Raw genomic sequence first — 24,989 nt, 5'->3', positions numbered from 1 at the left:
AACCTCTTCACTTATATAACATATTTGTTTTAGTACCTTCACTCACCTTACAGGCCAGTACAGGCCATTCTCGTACGGAATTGGGAATGACCATTAAAAGCCACTTAATCCTATATATATATTTCACCTTTAAGAATTCTTCTTTTTAAATAAATGGGAATGAAAAAACGAATATACTTTGTGTGTGGTTGCACCAGGAAATCAACAGATTCTGACAAATGTACTTATTTCTGACTAATGTACTTATTGTTAGTGGCTTTGGATAAAAACGTCTGAAATTGCCCTAAATGTAAATGTAAAAATGTAAATGATTGAAAAGCCAACAGAAGTTTCTTCAGACCACATGTAAAAGCTTTATTGTCCCACATCGCTTTAACAATGACATATTTAGTGCTTTGATATCAAGCTAAGCATGTGTCAATTATTCAGCATTGCCACTAGAGGAACAAGAAGTTTACTTAACATTATACAACTTACATAAATTATTAAATATCTTATTTGGCAAAATGTTACAAGGAAGCAGGAAACAGAAGAAAGTGAGGGCTGCCTGTGTGCATTTATAGAGATAGGAACCAAATGAACGCTGGAGCCAACAGAACAAAATATTAGATACAAGACTACTTTTTTACTACAACCACCATCGTTTTTCTCTGCAGGAACATGCATTGATGTTATCACGTTTGTTTAACAACACACGATAGAGTTTATAGGTCACCTGGAAAGAGAAGAACGTTGAAGTACTACGTTTAAGAAAGAAATATAACCAGGGGCAGGGGGGTGGGGGGAAGGTTCAGCAGGTACGTCATGGAGAAGTCTCATCCCCGCCCCCCCTGGTCTAAAGGAAAGGCCCTTTAGACCAAAGCAGGCTTTCACTCTCAATACATTCGTAGTTCTTTTGTATACTTTGTTTGAAATGTTTAGAATGTAAACCAAGAAACACGGCGGTGTGCATTTAAATTCTCAAAACCCCTCCAATTTTCTTTTTTTAACAACACTGTCTTCAGGTATAAACTGGATGGTCGTTAGAAGCCCACCTGTGCTCTGTGTGTGTGTAATATTTATCTATATCGATATATACTGTATATAATTATATAGATATATATGTATAGCATTTTAATTCATGATACAGGAATAACTGTTGCGAACAATTGCACGTTTTGGCGAGCCACGGATCAACACGATAGCCAGGTACATTTATAGAACGATATTCAGCCCAAAGAAGGAGTCCGATTTCAGAGACTCAGCCATGCAGATTGGGACGCGATCCACAACGATGAGGAGGAACTCAAGGGGAAGATGATCACCATGATCATCTTCTACCTCTGGAGAGGGAGATGGAGGGAGAGAGGGAAAGGGAGATGGCAGAGGGAGATGGCGGAGGAACGAGATGGAAGAGGGTGAGGGAGGGGACGGAGGTGGTGGAGAGAGAGAGAGGGGGGGTGGAGATGGAGAGGCAGGGAGAGCCCGGAGCTGAGTCTCCTTCCCCTTTTGTCTGTTAATCATTGAGGAAGCAGTACTGATGCAAACATCAGCAAATCAGAGCCTGTGTGCGTGTTTAGCATTCCTCTGATGAGTAACATGGGCGTGTGTGTTCAATAGAAGTGGCGATAGCCAGGAATATTGAATAACACACACACTGACGTGTGCGTGTGGGTGGTGGTGGTGGTGGTGGTGAACGGGCGACTGGCGACTGTTTGGTTATGTGTGATGGTACTGATGGTTTCGGAGGTCTTGCTTGGGTAACCTGTGATTAATGTCATCTACGTCAGTAGATCCCTCCGCCCTGTTCTCCTCAACACCATCCACGGTGGCCCCAGGCTCGACACCGATGCGCACGCACACACACACACACACACACACACACACACACACACACACACACACACACACACACACGATGACAGTCACTGTCCCGGCTTCATACGGCTAGAGACTCCGCCACTACAATCCATGGCTGCTTGCATCACCGAGCAGCAGTTCAACTTCAACTGGCCATACGTCAGGTAAAGAAGTACAGGTTATTTCCTTACGTTTATTTGTGCAAAAACGAAAGGTTGGGAGGTTTTCCAGGCTCAAAAAATACAATGCCTTGAAATCCTTGATAACTTCCTGATAATCACTATTGATTGTGTTTTGAGCAGAGGTTAGACCTCTATTTTGCACACTAATACTGATGGGAAGAAGTGATCTGCGATATGAGGGGTAAACAGTAATATCTATATCTATATCTATATATATATATATATATATATATATACCCCTTATTTGACAGGTGTGAATAATCCAAGTGTTTCGATACCACATATTTACTGAGCCTCAGTGCAACAGGGCCAGAAACGGAATACACCATGACTGACAAGCAATCACTTTAGAGTCTTGAAATACAATATGCTCGAGGAGAAAAAAGGTAGTAATATTAAGCAACTTGAATGACTTCGGGCAGTACAAATGATGAAGGGTGTGGTGGTGCGGTGTGTGTGTGTGTGTGTGCGCACATGCGTGTGTGAGGTCGGTGTCTTTAGCATGTGGAAACGCCACCACAGAGGTGAACTCCGGCTTTGACATCATCCACCCGAGTGGGGATTCCCTAACACAGAACACATTGTCTCGACTAGGGCTGGGCTTCTCTCCTCCGCTTTCTTTCTGTAGCAGTAAAGGAAGATTAGCAAGAACACAAGGTTTCGGCTGTTTCCGAGGTCAGTCACTAAATCAGAACGACGGAGGCTAATACCAAGAATAAACAGAGCTCTAACGACTAATTGGGAGGAAGGAAAAAGGAATTACTGCTGGTCACGGTACAGTGCAAATTACCCTCTCTCTCTAACACACACGCACACACACACACTTACACACAGCTATGAGCAGATTTCTTCGTGCCATCTGCCTGGCGCCATCTAGTGACGGCCGGCTGGTATGAAGCCTTATAGGAGACACTAGAGAGAGGGGGGTCTCGGTTCACATGGACAGGCGTTGGGTAGGGGAGTAATACAGCAGTGGAGGCCAATAGGCAGCAGCGCGATTCCGCATACACAGAGCAGGTGTCACCGGGAGAGGGGTAAAGATAAGGGAACGGAAAGGAGGGAGAGAAGGAGAGGGAGAGGCTAAAAGTGCTCCAGGAGCCACTGGAAGAGCGGCGTGCCGTGGTGGGGCAGAGAGGGCGTCTCCCTGGGGTGGGAGGGCGCCGGCAACTGGCTCCGGGCCTGGACCTCTTCACAGTAGCGCAGCAGGGCCTGCAGCAGGTCCCCCACCCGGCACTCCCGCTCCCGGAGCCGCTGGACCACCGCCTGGAGCTGTGGGGGGCCCAACCAGAGGACGGTCAGGAGCCTCCCTCAGGATGTGTCTACGGAGGATGTCTTGGCCTAACTAATGGCCCTTAGTCCGTGCAAGATTTACAAGGAACATACTTAGATAAAGATGTATAAAAATGAAATATACACAACGTAGTTTAAAACACGAAGGGTCTGCAACCACCCCCCGTTGACCTTAGCAATTAATGTATTTTATAAATTTGGGGATTTCAAAAATATAATATTGTATATATTTTCATTTCAGTTTTTTTCATACGTTTGTGCATTTCTGCACCGATACACCACGGGGAATACATTGTGTGTGGGAGAGGGATTAGCAGAGATATTGTTAGATCACACAGTAACTCATCTCAGATCAACCAGTCCTACTAGTCCTACGACTACCAGTCCTAAAAGCAGAGACAGCAGACACAGCGCTCGTTAGCCAATATCCGAAAAACTGGAGTGACACCTTGTTTATATTCTTCTGAACAGAAACCGATTCCTCAGTTGAAGTATGCCCGATACCAGCACTCAGACACAATACGGTATATGTACTCGTATTCATAATGTACTCGTGAATACTGAAATAACTTTCTACATTTAGAGAAAAAGGGGCAAAATCCTATGATTTGCCACTCTCCCCAAAACACTGTGTGAAAGTTCCAATCTGCCTTGTACTGCCTTGTACTGCCTTGTACTGCCTTGTACTGCCTTGTACTGCCTTGTACATACGTACCCAAATGTAAGGACTTGTACTTGTCTGCAAAAAAAGGAGAATTGATGCATCCGTACTCACAAGCACACAACGCGTATCTCTACAGTGGCCAGTGTACAGGGTGATCATTCGAAACCCTGACACTTTTCTACTGTTTACCAGTGCTGGCCGGGTTTGTGTTTGCTGTTAATAGCCAATCACGCGCTTCCAGCAATGATTAGTCGAAACAAATATAAAGCAGAAGAGGAGTAATCTAAAGTCAGATTCTTGCCAATGCAGTCACACACTCTTTCTACAGACAGCCCCACTCACCTGCTGGATCTCTCTCTCCGTGCCCAGCTGCACCTGGGGCAACTCGGCCATGGAGGCTGCAGCCCACTGGAGCATGCACCTCACCTGGGGGTCCAGGATCACGGCCCCCTGGGGCTCATGTCCCGGTTCCATGACCTCAGAGTTCACCAGCACCAGCAGGGCCTTGGGGGCCGGCGGCTGAGGCCTGTCCACGCACACTGTCCCTGTGAATACACACAAACGCACACACACTTTACGAGCTTGACGACTTGTGGTCAACAAGTGTTTTCAAATATAGTTTAAAGTGATGGATAAAAAAAGTCTGTAATTTTACAATTCATTGTGTTAGAAAGGGTTTTCTACATCAGAAAATGGTGGTCAGTGAAATCCATTGCAATCTCACATATTGACAGTCTGATGAAATCCTTCTGTTCCTTGCATGCAGATTTAATGGTTTGGTACTGTTTCCAATCGTGTCTATGTAGGTAAGAAGGTGACCAATCACTGTTCTCTCGCGTGGTCAAGCCAGGCCACCCAAATGAGAGCGACAGGGTCTATTCAATGCGTTTCGCACATTGAGGAAGTGCAAACGTCCCAAAAGCAGGGATTCTCCTTTTATGCAACACTGTAGTTTGTAACAGACGTCATGAGAACTGATAAACAAGTTCCTGCATAGGGTGAAAGTTTTCATAGAGCATAGCTAAAAGGAAGTGTGAACGGGGACTGAGTCATTCAAGGAACAATGAGACACGCAAGCAGAGGCCCTCGAGGCACAACCGGGCTGCCAGGCTGCAATTCCCACCGAATAAATCATTTGATTTTTTTCTTTCAAAAATATTTTGTAGTCAACCGCCACTAGTAATAGATCATCGAGTTTGTTACATTACAAGAGAACAACAGTTTGTCTGCAATGAAATTATGTGGACGGGACTCACAACCCCATAATAAAGGCATTTTATGAGTGAATACAACAATATCCTCTGAGATGTTTTTTTTGCGCTACACTTTATTGTACTTGAACTGTTCCTTATTTTTCTTTAAACCACACACGATTGACGGACAGCCACCCCTTGGGTAACATGCAGTACATTATGGAGTATAATGCTCCTTAGTCCTGCTGTGGGTTCCCACGCCTTAAACCATGCCTGCACCTCACTGGGGCAACACACACACACACACACACACACACACACACACACACACACACACACACACACACACACACACACACACACACACACACACACACACACACACACACACACACACACACACACACACACACACACACGAGAGGGAGTGGATGAATGAGCAGCAGTGTGGCTTAACGCGGGGGTGGTAAAAATCCCCGACCTTCACAGACAGTGATAGATAGACGGGCAGACGAAGCCGCAACAGAAAAGTTCAAACTGCTACACCAAAAATAAAGTAACTACTCAAATTAGGAGAGGGAAAGGCAATTGATCCGTCTGAATACTTCATCTTCTACGTGTGATTATATACGATGCAAAGTGTGGTATGTATTTCGTTGGCAGACATGCAGCCGTTTACATCCTTACCACTAGATTCCTCCTTGACGTCGGTCTCCTGCTCCTCGGGACATTCACTGCAGGGTGACAAATACCACACGGGTTAGACAGCAGAGGGAGGGGTGGAGGGGTGGAGGGGTGGAGGGGCGGAGGGGTGGAGGCTAAAGGCTACGGGACACTGCAACGCGGTGCGGGGAGGCTAATGCAGACAGATCCCCAAGACCTAGTGCAGACGGCCATAAAGACAACAGCATGCCATAGTCATCAGGATCACATGATCACGGCGCATTTCAAAGCAATCGTGATAAGAGGCCTTTAGAAGAGATAGGAGAGAAAGTGGAGAGAAAGTGGGTTCCGGTTGTCGATAACATTGTACATTTATGACTCACAACAGACAAGTCGACAATTAATTAAAGTTGAGATTTATTGTTCGCCGACGTATCGAACCGTTTCATATGTTGGGAAAGGCTTGGCGAAAAAAAGTTTTTAAGCTTGTGGCTCCTTCCACATTGAACTCTCTGCATGAGTTCAAAGCAAAGGTTTTTATGTGTTTTTAAATTCTGAAGGGCATAGAACTGATTAGTTGATGCATTGCATTTTATTGCTTACTGCTGCTTTCTTTGCAAGGTTGCGCTTGAAACATAGGCTTTAATGTTAACGAGTCATTTGGTTTTGTGATTGTGATTTATTAATCGTGGGGCCAACAGGTAGTTATTCTCTCCCGTTAGGATGATATAAATCAGAAGTGTTTCTTACATAGCCCATGGCTATAGATATCCACTCTCTGCCAAATGTGTGGATAGCATTTCCTTTCCAGATGGAAGCTTCAATCAATTTTATATGTCTTGGTATGTCTGGTTTTGAGCGCGAGTAACTGAAGAGGAGACTGGCATGGGAAAACAGTCAATTGCTAATTTCATCATTCCAGAACTCTTTAGGGTGCGGACTGAATGGAAATTTGGACACTTGGAACTCATAATCATTGTCAGATGTCGCACGACAGGAATAATCAACAAATAACTGTTTTGACGTCACTTGAGTCTTCACATTGAAAGTAAACTACTTACACAGCGGCACTATATTGCTCATACAATGTACAGTTTGAATTTGGACACTCAAATTCAATCCAATGCACTGTACAGCAAACTATGGGGCAGGAATCCACTACATGGCCAAGCAGCAACTGTAAAAAAAAGTCAGCCATGCAAGGAAGCAAATCAATTGACTTTGTACCAGGCAACGTGCACAAACATGCAGGTTCCCACATGCATTCCCACAGATACACACAGCCAACACACACAAAACGGGTGTGGTCATGCAGATACCTTGGAGCCTCTAGTGAGGGACAAACTAGGCACTTTAAAGTCATAATATAAGCTGGTCAGATTAGTGGTATATGGTCCAGATTTATTTGCACAATTTGTCCCGCTCTAGGCGTGCAAGCCTCATGTGTGTTGAGTATTTTGATATCAGGTGAGCATAGCGCAGAGGAGCGTACATAAGCATAGCGTGGCATAGATGCGCTAGCTAGCTGTGGTGACCGACCTGTCCGAGGGGGAGAAGGACAGGTGGTCCTCACACACCTCCCCCTCCAGGCCAAGGCTGCTCCAGCTACTGCTGTTCCCATTGCTGCTGGGGAGACAAGGAAAGCAGGGGCATTCCTCAACAAAGCCGCATACAGTGCCCACACTAAGATGAATCAACACCTAACTATGCAGACAGTTGTCCTCAAGGGCACTTGTGTATACATGTCCAAAACCATTATCTGCCAAAACATATTCATTGTAGCGTCGAAGTATGACAAAGTCCAACATGTCTCCAACTATTAAAAAACCAATATCAAAGAAAAGTTTCCTCCAAAAAGTGACGCGTGTTGTTCCTATCGCTGATTGCACAGATGCCTAATGAAGATATGATCCCTAGGCAAAAGTAGTATGAGATCATTACATTGTTGACTTCACGACAATAATCCTGACAATCTTGGGCGCTCCAAGCCGGACGGTCTGTGCCGGCAACGCACGCACAACCACACACACCGTTTGTATAATTAGTCGGTGATGTCGCTTGTTGGCAGAAACGCGGCCTATTGTGTAAGGGAGGATACAGGGAGGAGTAAAAAAATTTATAAAATAATTCCATCAGTTGGCCTCTGCCTTAGACACAGCTTCCTCCGAAGGGCTTTGTTTGAGGCGATTGGGTATGACAGCTCGTCATAAGTCAATCAGGGGCTTTATTGCGTACGTAAACCCCTTGAGCCATGATCTTTCCCCCGCTGCTCTGTTTATCTGCTGGGGTGGATGTGAGTTGCACAGTGGGGTTTCTCGAAGAGGAGCTAATGAATTACATGTGCTGGACTTTGTTCTCGGGGAAACAGCGCCAGGGGCGAGGATAATGCTCACGGACACACCTTTAGACAATATTTTTTTACCCTTCATTTGGCTGTGGTGGCCAAAACAAGAATGTCCCTGCGCCGTCGGTGTCGGGAATAAAGCTGCAACGATGACAGGCTTCGCCTTTGTATAGACAAGAACCTCAACAGCTCCTTTTGATTAAGTTAAAGATTAAAGATTACCGATGACAATGCTATTGTCACAGCGACGAATGAAACTGTGTCTCCTCGGGTTTCCCAATTTAAGACTGTCTCGCTCTCTCTCGCTCTTGCTGTCCTGTAACATTCAAATGCTACTCACCCCTGCAATTTAGGAGAATCTGATATATTTAACATGCACAGTACCAAACCTATGTATGTAATTCACAATTTGCACAATTTTGGAGAAATGGATTTCATGGTTCCTCGAGGAAGAAGTGGGATTCATGAAAAACATGCTGAGGCCAAACTGAGGAAATATGGCTTCCTTTTATTATTCAATGTCTTACTTCAATGTCTTTCAATGTCTTACTGTAAGGCTCAGATATTATTACACCATTATTACATCAGACATTATTACACCTCAGAACAAACTATGAGCATTTCAGATATACAAAACATAATCCAGCCTCCCAGATCTTAACTCAAAGCAGCAGTTTAGAGCATTAAGGCAAATGATTTTTAAAATGTGATAATCTTTTCAACAAAAGGGCGAAATTTTAGACAGCAAAGAAAAATTATATTCATTAATGATGATAATGTTAGTGTTCCTTGCAGGAGTAAAATAAAAATAAAATAAAAAATGCAACCTGATGATATCCGGTATATGTTTGTAAATCTTAATTGAGGAGCTGTTTTGGTTTAGGATCATGGTTTAGGATCGTGGTTTAGCTATGGTTTAGTGCCAAATTTCCAACCAGGAAGGCCCATTAAGCACATGTTGTTCTCCAGACGTCTTGTGAGGGGACAGGGTGAAGGGGTTCAGTGACGGGGCGGTGGGGTTGGCTGCAGCGCCCCTTACCTGTCACTGAGGTGAAGGAAGCTGCTGTTCTCGTCGGGGTGCTCGTCCTCAAAGCTCAGGTTGGACCAGCTGCCCAGGCTGTCATCGCCCACGCTGAGCTGCTGGGGCATCGTCGACTCAGTGGCATCCCTTCCTGGGGAGCTACACACACACACACACACACACACACACACACACACACACACACACACACACACACACACACACACACACACACACACACACACACACACACACACACACACACACACACACACACACACACACACACAATTACAGACTAAATAAAAGTTGATGTTAGGGCGAGAACCATAAAAGCATACACTAAAAACTTGTTGCGCAACCTACTATATATTAAAAAAAAAAACTAAACAGGGCAGAGTGACAAATAGCAAGTCATCTGGGGGAAATACAGTATTAGGTGTATTAGTCGGACACTTGTAAGACTGGGGGAGAGCCATCTGTTGTGGTTCAGACTTTTTGAGATTACTCAATGGGGCGATGCTGTGGTGAGGTACCTCTCACGGCCGGGTGATTTCTCCCTGACCGCATCTCAAGTACCCTGAGGATGTGACTCAGCCCGAGTGCGTTGGGTACGTGGGAGTGCGTGCGTACGTACCTGGGGTTTGCCGCCTGACAGAGGTTGGACAGCGCCGACGTCATGATCTCAGCCGTCAGGCTCTCAGCGTAGCTGGCCCCGTCGTGGCCGATGCCGCTGTCGGCGTTGAGGCTGGTGTTGCTCAGCTCCCGCTTGGCCGTCTCCATGGCGACGGAGACCATCTCCTCGGCGAATGCCACGCGGAGGTCCAGGTCGATCTGGATCTTGGGGATCTCCAGGAGGTGTTCCGCTCCGCCCTCGCACTCCTGGCCCCGCTTGGGCCTCACCCTGGGGCCCGGGTGCCGACAGTGGTGGAGGTGGTGCGCCCTGGGCCTGGTGCAGTGGGGGCAGGCTCCCTCCGACAGCCTGTCCGCGTAGGCGTGTCTGTCGTGAGCCGGGGGCCTCAGGTTCTCCTGGCCCAAGTGGCCGGCCGCAGAAAGACCCATCTCCAGGGTGTCCTCCACTATCTTCCTGGCATAGTGCTCTATGACCTGCATGACCCCGGCGCCGTAGCCCCCATCACTCAGGCTGCTGGTGCTGTGGTATTGCCCGCCCTTATCTTCCTCGGCCAGCAGGGGGCAGGAGAAGGCGTCTCTGATCAGATTCTCGGCCATGTCCTCCAGTTTGGGGCTTCTGTAGATACAGGAGTCTGTCAGAGACTTGGGCAGGAGCGCGGGCGGCAGGCACAGCTTCCGCGTCACGTCGCAGGTGATGCTGTACGCCAACGACTCCGAAAAGTGGACCAAGTCGGCGTACTCCCGCTGACGCTGTTCCTCAGAGTCCTGGGGGCAAGTGCACACGCTGCTCTGTCCGACCCTTGTCTGGCACGCCTCATCCCCGGCTGCCTTCCAATCCTCCGGTAGGGACCTGGACGAGTGGAGTCGACGAGCGCTGGAAGACTTCTTCTTCATCTTGCGGGCGGCGTGGGTCAGGCCTTGCTTGATGGAGCGGTAGGCCAAGCGGCTGGCGTACTGGTCCAGCACGAGTTCCCTGCTGCCTCCCTCCTTCTTCAGCACCCTGATGAGGTAGCCGGCATACTCGTCAGTCACGCTCTCGCAGCTGGGGTACTGGGAGGACAAGCCTGGGCTGGAGGTGGCGGTGGAGATGGGATACTGGGGGCTGGAAGCCATTGGATGATGGTGATGGTGGTGACACTCAGGGACTGGCCTGTCCAGGCTACTTCTGCGCAGGGCGCTGTGATGGGGACACTGCGGACCTGGGTTGACCAACCGCTTCACGTCACTGATGACTTCCCCCGCCACCTCGCCGGCGTAAACCCACAGTGAGTTGAGGGTCTCCTCCGAGAACTGAGCCACGCTGTCCCTCCTCGCAACTCCCTCTGGGCTCCCTGACCCATCCTCCTCTTTCTCCTTCTCCTTCTCCAGCTTCTCAGCCCCAATCAGGGTGTCCATCTCCGTCGCCATGGATACAATGTGACAGGCAAGCCGTTCGGCATAGCGGAAGGCCTCCTTGTTGGACATCCTGCGAGCAGTCGCCCTTGAGGTGCCTCCGATCGCCGAGCCTCGGTGGACGGCGCAAGGCCCGCCTTCTCCGTGTTCCTCTTGCTCTTCCTCCTCGTCCTCTTCCTCCTGTCCGTGGCCCTCAGCCTCCTCCGACAGCGACCGCATCAGATTCACCATAAAGTCGGCCTTGTCTGCCTCGGGGCTAGGGTCTGCCGGCCCAGGACCGGGCTCCGGTAGGCAGCGGGGGGTAGGTGGTGGGGTCGCTGGGGAGAACTCCTTGGCCAGCTTGCCTTTTAATTTCTTGGAGAACTGCCTGATCTGTTTCTCCTTCGACACCTCGGTGGGCTGCTGGGGGCTAGAAGGAGGGGTTCCGGGTGTCCGTGTGGTCTTCTGAACGCAGCTTGGGGTGGACTCCTCCCTGGGGATGGAGGTCTTCCTCTGGACTCCTGTCCTGGCTCCGGGCAAATCTAAAGAGTCCATGGTCACAGGAAGCATCTCCCCTGTCCCACCACTACTACCAGGGATACACTCCCCACTACCTCTGCTTGCACATTTTGGCTGAGACGGCTCAATGTGTGTTCCTGACGTCTGTTCAGGGGGACCGCTTTGATTCACAGCCCCACAGTCCTTGCCGTCGTATGTGAAGCTCTCCTGGCCAGCTCTCTGCACCAGCGGTGAGTCAGGAAGATCGTCGCTGACCGAACCAGGCCTAGAAGAGGAGCCTCTCCTGCTCCCTATATTCTTGGTGAAAAACTCTGCGCAGTCACCAAAACTCTTTTTCATCTTGGTAGCGGTCATAAGCTCACATGCCTCGCTGACGATCATGTCCACCATGTTGCCAGAGAAGTGGTGGAAAGGGGACTTCCCTTCGGAGGCGTCTCCCCGGGGACCGGAGTGGGGTCCTTGAGGGTAGTTCTCAGTCTGCGTGGCGGCGGTGGTGTCTGAAGAGGCTGTCGTCACAACTGTCCTCTTGGGGCTGGTCTGTGACGTGGGGGCCAGGGCTGACTTATACTGACACGTCTCTTCGGAGGGCGTGGGGAGGGAAAGGGCTTGGCCTGCCTGTGGCACAGAAATGCAGCTGGCCATGCCCGACACTGTAAACAGCGCTTTCTTCACCGTGCACACCCCGTCCTCCCCTGACGGGCCGGGGGTCCCGTCGGCGGCCGGGTCGGCGTGGCACACCTGCGAACCGGTGACGGTACTGCAGGTGTGTGTGCTGGTGTCGTCGGAGCTGACGTAGCAGACGTTGTCCAGAGAAACACTGATGGCTGCCTGGCTCGTGAAGGCCACGTCAGCCTGGGAGAGTTGTATGAAAGCCTCCTGTATGACCGACTCCGACAGGTCTGAAGCATAGGAGCACACCACCTCCTCTCCTTCGTCGTCATCGTCCTCCTCCTCTGCCTCGCCTCTCCCTTGGCCGAAGGACCAGTCACTAGGGGTGAGCGGGGTCGAGGGGTGGGAGAACTGACACACCTCCATGATGCCCTCAAACACCAGTTCCTCGGCCAGGTCTGCAGCAAACTGGGACACCGTGCTGTTGAAGATCTGCTTTTTGACCGTCAGGAACTCCTTGAGCGCCCCGGACACGGCCTCGCCGACCAGGAAGCCGGCCAGGCCGCTGATGGCCCGCTCCTTCAGCACGATGGCGCGGCGCATACCGATCTCGTGGAAGGCCATCTGGAACACGGAGGAGGTGAGCCTGGCGGCCAGGTGGCAGAGCGTGGTGGTGCACTGGGACACGCCCTTCTGGAGGTCCCGCAGGGCGCTGCCCAAGCTCATTTCCACCAGGTCTGTGGCGAAGCGCTGGATGCCGTCCTTCAGGGACTGAGGCCTCTGCTGCAGCTTGTCCACCGTCACGGCCTCCTGGATCTCGGAGAGCTTCATCAGGTGGCCGGCGGGGTTCTGGAACTCCTTGTGGCAGACGCAGCTCAGGTTCTTGTTGTCCGACATGTCCGTCGGGGACTGGTAGCCGCACACCGAGCCCAGGATCTCCCTCGACAGACTGCTGGCGAAGTCGGAGTAGGTCTTGTAGAGCGAGCAAAGGTCCTGGGGCTTGCGCAGCTCTGAGACGTCTCCCTCTGATTTCCAAAAGTACTCCAGTGAACCTCCGGAGTCGCCCAGGGGGCTGAAGGCCGAGGCGCTAACGGGGCTGAAAAGCGGACCCTCCTCGCAGGACGTCCGCACAGGACGGGGGGAGTCGGGCACTTCAGAGTTCGGGGAGTAGGGTGATCCGGGTTTTAGAGGTGTAGGCTTTTTCAGATTGGCGGGAAGGGGGGGCTGGTCAAAGCGCTGCAGGTTCCTACCCTTGGTGGAGCAGCCTCGAGACACGTATTTGGAGCCACCTACATTGATCTCGGACGGCTTCTTCTTTTTCTGGCCCGGGTCTGAGGGGTTCACGAGGTCCAGAGGCAGGGTGAGGGTGCAGCTGTCGGAGCTCAGCTCGTCTAGGTCATCGAATTGGTCAAAACTGTCGAAGAACTCGCTGACTTCCGAGTCAGAGTCCTCCACGGGCTCCCTGGGCCCGCCGGGCACCTGGGGGATGTCCAGCTTGGCCAGCAGACTCTTTTGGTAGCCCACCTCATCCAGGAAGATGATGGGGCTGGGGCTGGAGCCATCGGAATCGTCCGACTCGCTGTAGTGGGCGGCGGCGGGTTCCGGGAGGCGGGTCCCCGGGTTGTAGTGGGTCCACTGGGAGTCGGGGGCTGACGGTCTCTGCACCGTGATGGACACCTCCGGCCCACACTGGAGCTTGGAGGCGGGCCGCTTGGCGGAGGAGCCGATGATCACACGCGACCCCGCAAGGTCTTTCTTTCTCTTGTGGGCCGGGATGGTCTGGGACGCGACGTCACGTTTTGTGCCATGGTGATACGGAGCTGCGGCTGCAGCTGCACAAACAGATACAATATGGAGAAAATTAAAGCAGACACAATTTACACATTTGTTTAGTGAATAGTGAATAAGACTCTTTTGACAAGACACATATTTTTAATGAATAAAAATCACATAATGATCAAATGTTCCTTTCTTTGACTGAAATTGTCTACAAACAGTAATGACAGCGTAGTGATTTAAAAGGTGACATATTATACCACCAGGTTCGAGTGAGAATAGCCTTCACAAGCCCTTTTGAAAATCTGCCACTTCTGACAAGCGGGCGTGTCAGAAGTGTATGACGGATGTATGAGCAACGTTTGCTACAGTCCACTGGGTAGGCTGGTAGACTGATCTATCCAGCATACACCTAGGTGGACGGCTAATCAAACTCACACCTGGTGGTGGTATAACATGTCACCTTTAACCCTTTCCTACAAAGAAACCCATTTGAGAGGCACATTAAAATGCTGAGCTTCCGCTAAAACCTACAGGGGGCCTCTCTGGCGTCCTCCTCCTCCAGATGCTCCAGCGCGGTCACAAAGTCGTCCTCGATGGACGAGACGGACTGGTTGGTGTCGTCCTCCTCCGCCTGGTGGGACTCGGACGAGCCCCTGTTGAGGACCTGCAGCTCCAGGGCGTAGCGGATCCCGGCGGCATAGCGCCCCAGCAGGCCCAGGAGGGAGGCGATGATGGCCTGAGGACAGGGCCCAGAGCTGGGACTGTGCCTCAGCACGCACACCACCCTGAGCCAGCACTGAGGAGAGGATAAGAGGAGGGGGTGGGGGGGGGGGGGGGGGGAGAGAGAGAGACAGGGAGGAAACCCAATGTGAGAGGGTTTATTCGTTCCGCTAGAGGACAATCGGCTAAGGCCTGCCGAGCACAAAGAGAAAACAAGACGGTATTTGGTATCTAACCGCCAGACAGATTGTCAAGGACTCCCCCTCCCCAGGCAACGTGGGGACCCTACGAAGCAGTCGTCTGGAGTGCCGTCTGATTGGGTTTCAAAGACAAGACACGCACAAACATACACAGGTTCCCATGGGGGAGCCCTTACCTCGCCTCTCGTCCTCAGGGCAGGGGATGGAAGGAATCAGGCAGTGTGGGGGTTTGTTGTTATGTCTACACTGCTGGTAGCACGATGCTTATGCAGAATACTCAGGGTGTGTGTGGGGGTGGATGGGGGGGAAAGGGGGCGCTCTGCATCAGAAAAAAAACACAGATCGGGCACAGGCCTCGTGTGGGAAAACAAGCAGCAAGGACACAGCTGCGATTGTGGGTAAAGGAAACTAACTCTGCCTATGTTCTCACCCGTGTTTGTCCGGGAGCATGCAGGGCGAACAGAGGGATACATCTTGCACTGATTCACATGGGAGGTGAGGTATATGGCCTCAACCCAGGCGTTTTTTCTATAATCAACCAGGAACTGTTTTTTTTTTTTCATTTCTTTCTCCACGGTTGCCTAAAATGAACGCTGCACGTTTCAGCCTTTGGCTTAAAAATAGGAGGCTTATGTCACATAAAAACAACTCACATTCCAAGCCGCCATTGTGGTGCTTTTTCACGATTAAAATAAGAATAACAACCCCGCTGCAAGGTTATTCTCAAATGTTTGGTGAAAGCAGTACCCATACGGTGTCAAAGCATGCTCCTCTCATGGCACTTCAGATCCAATGACTGAAACCCTCCTACACTCCGTAATGCACGGAGACACCTCCTGCATCTACCTGAGTGGCTGGGTCCCTTCCCGGGGCCGGGCGGCGCGAGTCCTTGAGCAGCAGCACCTCGTCGTTGCGGAGGCTGTGGACGTGGAGGGAGCGGAGCAGGTCACACAGCTCCACGGGCAGAGAGGACAGAGCCTGGGGAGCCAGAGAGGATGTTGTGGAAAATGCAGTGGACTCTGATCACTGCTCGCCACTGTACATCATCTGAATCAGCGTCATCCAAATGCATCAGGCCGCACGATACATATAAGATATAACACAGCCTTTCTGACCGTTTTAAACAGTGCAAAATATGCCAGAGTATGTGTGTTCGGCATCCCCTAATGTTGTATTAAATGAAGGATGCTACGTGGATACATTTATGTAGCGTGCATTTCCCTCCAAGTGAATTTCCTCCCATTACCCTTCGCTCTCCAGTTATTTCTGGATTACAGATCTTATGAAACATAATCTCTTTTCAGTAACTAATTTATTTATTCTCATTATTAATACGAAATGAAAGCCACGCCTAATTGCATCTTGTTCAAATATATGAGGTGACAATTGTTGTATTTTTTGTGAGTGTTTACCACATGAATACTGTAGTGTAGCGTGTGAGTTTGGTATCGTCTCTCTCCAGTTCAATGGAAAATCTGCCTTGGTGGTTAATATCCAGCTACACCAACTCACCTGTGGAGAGGCATCCTTCCCTTCAGAGAGACCAGGAAGACACACAAAATTGATCTGAAAAGAAGTGTCAAATGACATTAGTGCTAGGTGTCTAGGATTCCTCACTCTGCATCAAAAAAACATTGTTTTTTTTCCTTGCCATAAGTGTGGGACACGAACCTCGGTTAACCTGAGTGCGTCTCCTCTCTGCAGCTCCACACTCACACGACACAGCTCTTTCTTGGTCCTCAGAAGGCTCTTCACACACTGTCCCCCGCTGTCGCGCACCGTCTGCACCACAGACCACAATAATACATTTGAAACTATTGATTTCACCCAAAGCGGGTGCAGTGCCAACACCAACCAAGGTCTCCAATCCTAACATGACCGGAGACCTTGATTTGCATACCTTAATCGTTACCAATGCCGCTTTATTTACCTAAACCCAGACTGCCACACTCTAATAAAATAAATGCCTCCTAAGTGCTAAATCTACAGCGTGTTTTGTCAGTGGGTGAACAGCATGCTCTTTGATCAGAGCAGGGAAAATGTAATTACCTTTTGTAATATTTATGAGAATTTTTGATTGATATAAAGGCTAAATCCAAATGACAAATTTCCCATAATCATCAATAAATTCCATAAGTTTGTTTAATATCCGAGAACACATGCAACTGATAAATCGCAGATACCCCCCTCACAGCCGGCTAGTAAAGAATAAAGGTTGAATTAATACAAAACTAATGCAAGTGCCTTCTTATCTGAATAGACCAACATAACCTCAATCAACACTTGATGGCCAATTAGAATTCAGGGTTAAAAAAAAAGCAACAATAGCAAGTTTTTCCATTACATGTAGAAAGATAAGTGACACACATAGTTTCTAAAATGCCTACTTTCTACATTGACAATAAAAGGTTATGTAATGCCATCATATTAACAACACATTAGAATGCCATCTGTAGAAGGACGCTATCTCAAGAAATGTACTCCAGATAACTTCAGTTGACAGACCTCTTTTCGAATGGACGCTCTGGTCCTCAGCGGCACCCCTCGAATGCGGGCACAGGCGTCCATGGCAACGGAGGGCTGGTCGTGGCTACCTGGCTGGGCCACTCACCTGCACAGAGGAGGGTATAGAAGGAGGGAGGGGTTGGCGGGGAGAAAGGGAGCGAGAGAACGGATAGAGAGTGTGATAACCCTGTGACTATGGGCTGAGTGTGTGTGACTCTAGCATGAGATGACTAATGCAATAGAATGTATTACTGCAGGCAAGAATATCAAACAAACAGACAGTCATGCAGACTCATGTGACGAATGTTACCAAAAAATATTTTCAGCGACGAGCATTAAAGGAAATTTGTTGTTATTGCTCAGATATATGCAAAATTATATAATGCCTTCATTACCATCCTACAAAAATAAAAGGGTTCTTGAGGCCCCGGAGATCAACATCAAAACAGCTACAGTATGTCTGGACTTGTCGTGCTGGCGTGGTCAACATTGCGCAGACCTTCTCCCTTTGAAATCCCTTCAACAAGCCAGAGTGCATCCATGATCAAAAAGCATGGTGAGATAACAGAGGTGTATGCTCGGGACCAGAGCTCGGGGGAAAACACACTTAGTAAGCATGACAGGGATGGAAAAATATTGACTCTGTCCTTGCTTGGAGGGAGTTGCTCTTTTTCACCCCTCCCTCCCCAAGACATCCAAGCTTCATCCTTTGAGGTATGGGCCAAATTGAGTTTAGAAAAGGTCTTGAGCTCCAATTGATCAGCCAACCCTACCCCCTGAGAAACACGATTATGGAGGAAAAAATAAATAAAGTATATGCAACTGTATGATCCAGGACCACTGGACTTCTCACGGGTGTTTCGGTAGTCTGTTCAAAAACAACAGGACCACTGCTGCTAACCTCAACTATGCAGTGCATCCCGGCTCGGTCATAGGGAAAGAAGTCACAATGACGTCTATTATTGCTGTGACCAAGACCATGGGGAATAACAACAATTCTCTGAAAATGTACTTTTTGCAGCTTGTGGTGTTTTTTGTTTACCCCCGAAGCTCTAGCAATCTCTTTTTTTTCTCAATGTAGCCTCACTTTTCTACAATGCTTGCAAGAACACTGTTCAAATATTCTTTGTTTAATACCAATCAACACATTTTAAAGAATTGCAAGCTATACTGTAAGAAGTTCAGGTTGGGGGGAAGGTTCATTTTAAAACTGCTCTGCAGGAATCCCATGTCGGATTGCCTCTGTGAGTACTCGCAGAACAGAGCCAGCAGTATCTATCACAAGATACATTGGCCCCGAAACATTAGCCAGCAATATGTATACAACATATAGGCCTATTGAGAGCAAGAGCAAATATTGTGTTCATCAGGACATAAACAATGACATCGTTCTCAGCAGTGACACACTGCTTATATAACTGCAGTGTTATGAAGCCTTAGCGTGAACATTTAGCACATCCACACAATAACATAACATGGTAACGTTAACGCTCTCTGCAGGGAAGATGTTTACCAAGAATCCTGACTGCGAGACGTATTTGTAAACGCCATGTTTTGGTCAGACTTGATATCGATGTCAACGTTGTCTGATCCAACTGGTTATGAACAACAAATGCTACGACGATGGGTAGGTACCATTGAAGGCGTCTAGGATAGTAAACCAGCCATGGATCCTGACGTAGGTTCTCTCCAGATGATTCAAAACCCCTCACCATTACAATGTAGCCCTACATGAATGGATTAGTTGCTGGCAAGCTAGCTACTGCAGAACGACAATATCCACTTCCTGTTTTAACTCCACACAATAATCATGGTAGCGAAAAGGGAAAAAGATGGGATTCCAATCAATAATTGTTGTGAAATATATAATGCGGTGGTAGTTGATAAGCTGTCAATCATTTGTTTGGCAGCAGAAGCCAGGCCTCGTTTGGATCGGCCTGTGATGTCACCCGAACAGCTATCAATAAGATACGTTGGTGTTGAAATACAGATTGTATTCAACCGACAAACCATTGGTTTATATCTGTTGGACATTTGATATGGGATGTATGGAGAATGGTTTTAACTCACCGTTCACTGTTGGGCTCCAGCATTATGGCGATAGGCATCCTTGCTGATGGGCGGTCCGTGTACTGTACGATCTGTTTGTTTTGAACGACTCTGGCCCGTGGTTGAGGATTAAAACTGCATTTTGAATGTAGTTTGTTAACATCAAAATTTTCCAACGCCGAGATAGCTGTATTACTTATAGGGGTATTTGTGTTTAGTTCGCTAACAAAATAAATAAAATGTGAGATATTTGTTTGATCTAGAAAAGTTATGCTTTGTTTAAACTTCAATGACAACTAGTCTCGATTTTGAACGAGCCATCACAAATTAATATATCAGCTATATTTTTTTTTTATACAGTTATATTGAGGATGTGCCGATTCGTTCGACTCCCAAAAGAGGATCAGATTTCCCATCACTGACCGTTTCCCCTTTTCCAAGCATGAAAACAATCCGATTTCAGGCACAGCTAATCACTCTCAGAAGAAACTGTAGAGCACAGAGCAGTCGAACTGCAATTATATAATGCAATGTAATTGTATAATGTATATAATAAGTAATCCACTCAATTAATAAACATATTTACGAGTTTACAAGTCAACTTTACTCCTTAATAAAGCTGTTTTTAGACTTGCAAAAAAAGACAATTATTCACTATTAACGCTTTATCACTGACCTTACCAATTCAACTTAAAATATAAGTATTTTGGGCAACTGTCATTATTGCTCACGGCAAAGATGGCTTGGCTTTATAATTAATTCAAAAGTGCCCACTTCCTGATTTTGCTCAACACACATTGCACCGAAACCTATTTGTTTTTAAACCTACAGTGAGTTAACTTATGGTTACATATACATTTAATGATACCTAATTTGTCATTTTATATCATAAAGCTAAATCTTTATAGGGGATGTTTTGGTAGCAAGGTTTCTTGTAACCACTTATTTCTCTTGCTTATTTATAATGACATAATTAAGTTATATTATATAGTTTTATTATGGAAATGACTGAAAATTAGGAGAAAATCAGTTTAGCAACTGCAAAAAAATATTTCAAGAAAAGGTACCTTGACTGAAGTGGGGGGTATAGGGGGGGAGCAAACGTAAGTATTTTGTTGGACAGAGCAAAAGAGAGGATGTGGCTATTTCTAAAGGCATGGAGGCATCATATATGGTGTGCAGTTCAGAGTCACATCATTTCACAATAAGTAATGTAGGCTCATTTTATAAATAACAATCAGTGGATTAATTATAAAAATAATATACCACTAGTAAAAGTAAAGTTTATTAAGTGTGGGCAATTCTGTCAATTAACTAAATTGTTTTGTATATTTTCTTAAGCTAATGGACACTTACCTTTTGACCACTTAGCATTGATGACTTGCATGCATATAGTGAAGATTAAAATCATCAATATCACTATTTCAATGATTAGTTATCATCAATACTAACCTTTGTTATAAGAGGTGAAATATCCGATTAATTTCCTTTTTTAAAGATTAGATAGTTAATTATACATTTTGTTATAAACTTTATTTTTATTTTTGCTTAAAATGCCAAATAGGTGAACCAAAACAAACAAATAATTATAAACATAGAGAACAAAATGATTCAATGCAAGTAAGCAAACCCCATTGTGTATTAATTCAGTTTTATTGAAGAAGGAATATATGAACAGGTGGCCTTTTTTAAGTCACCACAAAAAATGTACAACAAAGCTGGACCATTTATTTATTCAGAATACAAAAATACACATCTCAGTGACTTCAAATTGTAATAAATAGTTAACCATGCATTCTAACCATAAAAAGGCACAGAAAACAGTCACTTAGTAGTCATAAAAATTACCAACTACTTACTTACTTTACCAAAGTCATCCAGATATTAATATAGGTGACAACTGTAACATTATATTCCAAATGTGAAAACACAATACACATCATATCATATAACCTTAGGCAATAAATATGCAAATATTCAAATATTGTTTATACCTATAGAAATTTTAAGAAATTAAAACTGTGCCATAGTAAACTAATGTAAACAAATGAAACACACATTCCCCCCCCAACATTTTTCTTGTTTTGTTTTTTTGGATTATGAAAACCAGGCAGTTTGCAGCATTTATTTACAGACCACTGGAAAACTCAGTAAGGGAGAAGGTGGGCATGTCCACTATGTATTGAACAACCCAACTCCCTCCTGCCTGTAGTCTGAGTCAGAACAAGTAGGGTTAATATAATCTGGCTGGACATTTGAAACATCACAAGCATACACAACAGAGCAAGGGGACTCCGACCCATACATCAAGATGAAATACACATTCATACCCAAATGAGTGGCCATGGAGATGAAGAATAAAATGCATAAAATATGGTTATTGAGCACTGAAGAAACAAGGCAGTTTGATTCATACTACTAACTCTGTTTAAAGCACTGACAAAACAAGGCCTCAGTGACTTTTAGACCCTACACTCTAGACCCTACAACTGGACTAAAGTGCACTTTAATCCAGACTTCTGGAATATGATTAGGAGAGGCATGAACCTATTCCTATCCTCTAATTACTGATACATATATCCTTTGCATTTTCTGAATGCGAGTCCAAGGCATAGTACATATGTCCATACGTTTAGGGTTTGTGTGATGAAAAAAAAGACACTTGCTGAACTAGTAAATGAAAGGCATTAGAGTCAGGCGTGTAGTGATTGGAGTGTTAAAGTTTGACTTGAGTCTGCAACACAGCTACTATCTATATATTTATTAGCCCCGATGCAAGTGATTGTCTGCAACAGCATTACTAATGATGCAGTAAGAGCGAAAGAGAGGGAGCGATTTGGGAACGCATCAGAGTGATATGGCTCCCTCTAGTGGATGATCTAGCATAATGCTGCAGCTTAATCTGCCAAATCAAAGTCTGACTTGATTATATATTGTATGGTTAAGCTGCCTTTTGCTACATTTCAGGGAACCATTATGGAAAGGAACCCCTTATCCAAATCCTCTTCTAGTTTACTCTAACGTGATATCATTATGCAGGAAGCACTGTAGGGCAAAACCAGTATTTGATATTAAAATGCAAGTGGGAATGATATTGCTCTGGGGGGGACCGGTTGAAAAATAAAACAAGATTACGAATGTAATGTGGACCAATCATTTCAAAATAAATGAAAAAAGGGGAGATTCAGACTGATGGCAATGATACGCTTTACAATTGCTGATAGATATGGGGGATGCCACTGGTAATGAAGAAGCATGCATAGTATGCACGTGTACACACACACGCACGCACGCACGCACGCACGCACGCCCGCACGCACACACACACACACACACACACACACACACACACACACACACACACACACACACACACACACACACACACACACACACACACACACACACACACACACATGCAAGCAATTGCATTGTGATACATGGTGAAATTATAGCACAACAGTCATGTCTGCCTGTTCTAGTTATTCATGGACATGGTCCTACGAAGGAGAATCACCTTGGAAGCACAGAGGAACGAGACTACAATCTAATGAACTTCTGGAAGAATCTCGGAGTGTCTGTCTATGGGGGTTCATTCTAAACCATGAGACCATGGAGGGCTGCCATGTTAGAAAGCTGCAGAGTCTGTATCAAAAAAAACAACAGAGCTATATATTGCACCGCCATTAGAATACAACAGCATTGTCATGTACAAAAGATTAAAACTGAATTAATAATCCACAAAATGATGCCATGGTGCTAGGTACACGATCCAACATGAATGCTGCTGACCATGCATTCATTGTCCGCCCTCTACAAAGGCATTCAACTACAACACTTACAAACAGTGTTTGCATACACCAGTAAACTGTCCGTACAGTGCATATATATATATGTATATCTATATCTATATATAGATATATATACATACTTTTTTCATCACATATACAAATATACCCTGTAATGCTTTCAATCTTACAGACATATCAAGAAAACTTCTATTAACATCTTGCTAGTAATTCAAAGAATCAAAAACAGAACCAAAGAAAGCTGAGTTATGCTGCAAGTCAACTGCTCTATATTCAAAACCAACACTTGACTCCCTTCCTCCTTCCAAATAGTGTTATCCAAATACTGGAGTTGAAATTGCTACGGTAAAAATACAAAACAAAATGGGAAAAGTCAAACGTTGAACTGTTATAACTGATATGAGGGTTTTGCACTTGCACAATATGCGAGGCAATTTGAAAAAGTGCCTTTACAGTATTAACACAATGAAGTCCCTATGCTATATAATGGCTGGCTTTCAGATTGATGATAGCCATCCAAATAATTCTGAACGTCCACTCCGTCCTTTCTCGTCACGATCGCCCATGAGCCCTATGAGCTTGACAGAGCCCCCATGGTGGCCTTCTCCGTGCCTCAGAGTGGTTTTCTACACCGCTAGCCTCCCATGACATTCACTTTGGTACAGGCTTTCACATCAACGGAGAGTGTGTTCAATCTACAGCTAAAAGTCCTATTCATATTCATATTCATACCTCCTCGATGCGTTCTTATGATTTCTACGGATAAAGCACGTTTTTACACTAGAATTGGAAAATATTGGCACTTGGACAAGTCACTTTGACACCAATTTATCATGCAAATGAAATAAATAATGAAAACAAAACAAAAGAAAAACTAGAAAAAAGCTTGATTTCTTTTAGACCAAAAAAAAGATGCTTTCAGTAGTAACAAATGGCATCGTAATACTTAAGTCATAAAAAACTTGTTCAAGTGTTATTATTGTACACACACGCACACACGCACGCACGCACACACACATGATAAAAAAAAAAAAACACTAATCATGCAAATAAACATATCTATAGTTGAGTAAGCATGTCATGCAACAACATCCCAACCACGGTAACCAAACACTGAGCTCAAACCCCAGAGACGGCGTCATCCCTGGTCATTGCGATGGCCTGTTCTGAATGGCTGAAATAAGCAGACCATACCTGCAATGTAAAAACACGCTCACCGATTTAAAACACGCTTATGCAATGACCTGTGTTCGAACAGAGAGGGAGCCTTCGCTGCGTTTTTGAATTCTAGACATGTGTTGGTTCCCATGAAGCCATTTCCATCGTGCTACTTTCAGTCGTTTACAATGGTTCCGCCGACCAACAAAGTGCTGACAGTGGGAACTGAAACCAGCTCTGCACTGCGTCCCGCGGGCCATCGCTCCTGGAAGTCCTTGGTTTTGCTACTCCGACATGGCCGCCTGTAACCGGCCCACCGCTCAGCAACCTGAGGGCCGTGATGTCTTGTGTGTGTGCCATGAGTGGAAAGGTGTGAGAAATGGCTTTTTAATATGTATTTCTTATAAGACCAAAGACGTTGTGAGGCATCTCTCTCCCCCA

At 46.4% G+C, this 24,989-nt stretch overlaps 2 protein-coding genes across 13 annotated transcripts in view; both read right to left on the bottom strand.

Moving 5' to 3' along the window:
* Positions 1-329: 329 nt before the first annotated feature.
* On the bottom strand, positions 330-19,974 carry akap11 (A kinase (PRKA) anchor protein 11). Of its 4 annotated transcripts, none has more exons than XM_030343607.1 (12): positions 19,603-19,974; positions 17,533-17,638; positions 16,699-16,809; positions 16,540-16,593; positions 15,874-16,005; positions 14,639-14,903; positions 9,834-14,160; positions 9,215-9,355; positions 7,371-7,457; positions 5,856-5,902; positions 4,318-4,520; positions 330-3,290 (listed from the first exon to the last, which is right to left on the bottom strand). In XM_030343607.1, the coding sequence occupies exons 2-12, from the start codon at positions 17,593-17,595 to the stop codon at positions 3,102-3,104; spliced, it is 5,619 nt and encodes a 1,872-aa protein (XP_030199467.1). In that variant the 5' UTR covers positions 17,596-17,638; positions 19,603-19,974; the 3' UTR covers positions 330-3,101. The 4 variants fall into 4 exon arrangements, with proteins under 4 accessions (XP_030199467.1, XP_030199469.1, XP_030199468.1 ...); XM_030343609.1 differs by having other exon boundaries at positions 7,371-7,454; XM_030343608.1 differs by lacking the exon at positions 19,603-19,974 and adding an exon at positions 19,168-19,303.
* Positions 19,975-21,215: 1,241 nt separating this feature from the next.
* dgkh (diacylglycerol kinase, eta) overlaps positions 21,216-24,989 on the bottom strand; it is a 55,541-nt gene continuing 51,767 nt past the window's right edge. For all 9 annotated transcript variants that reach the window (XM_030343619.1, XM_030343613.1, XM_030343618.1 and 6 more), the window contains one exon: positions 21,216-24,989. This exon is cut by the window's right edge and continues 403 nt beyond it. The gene's annotated coding sequence lies outside the window, so the exon portion shown is untranslated.

The sequence above is a fragment of the Gadus morhua genome, chromosome 20 (genome assembly GCF_902167405.1).
Source record: "Gadus morhua chromosome 20, gadMor3.0, whole genome shotgun sequence".
NCBI lineage: Eukaryota > Metazoa > Chordata > Actinopteri > Gadiformes > Gadidae > Gadus > Gadus morhua.
This window is presented reverse-complemented; position numbering and strand designations above follow the sequence as displayed.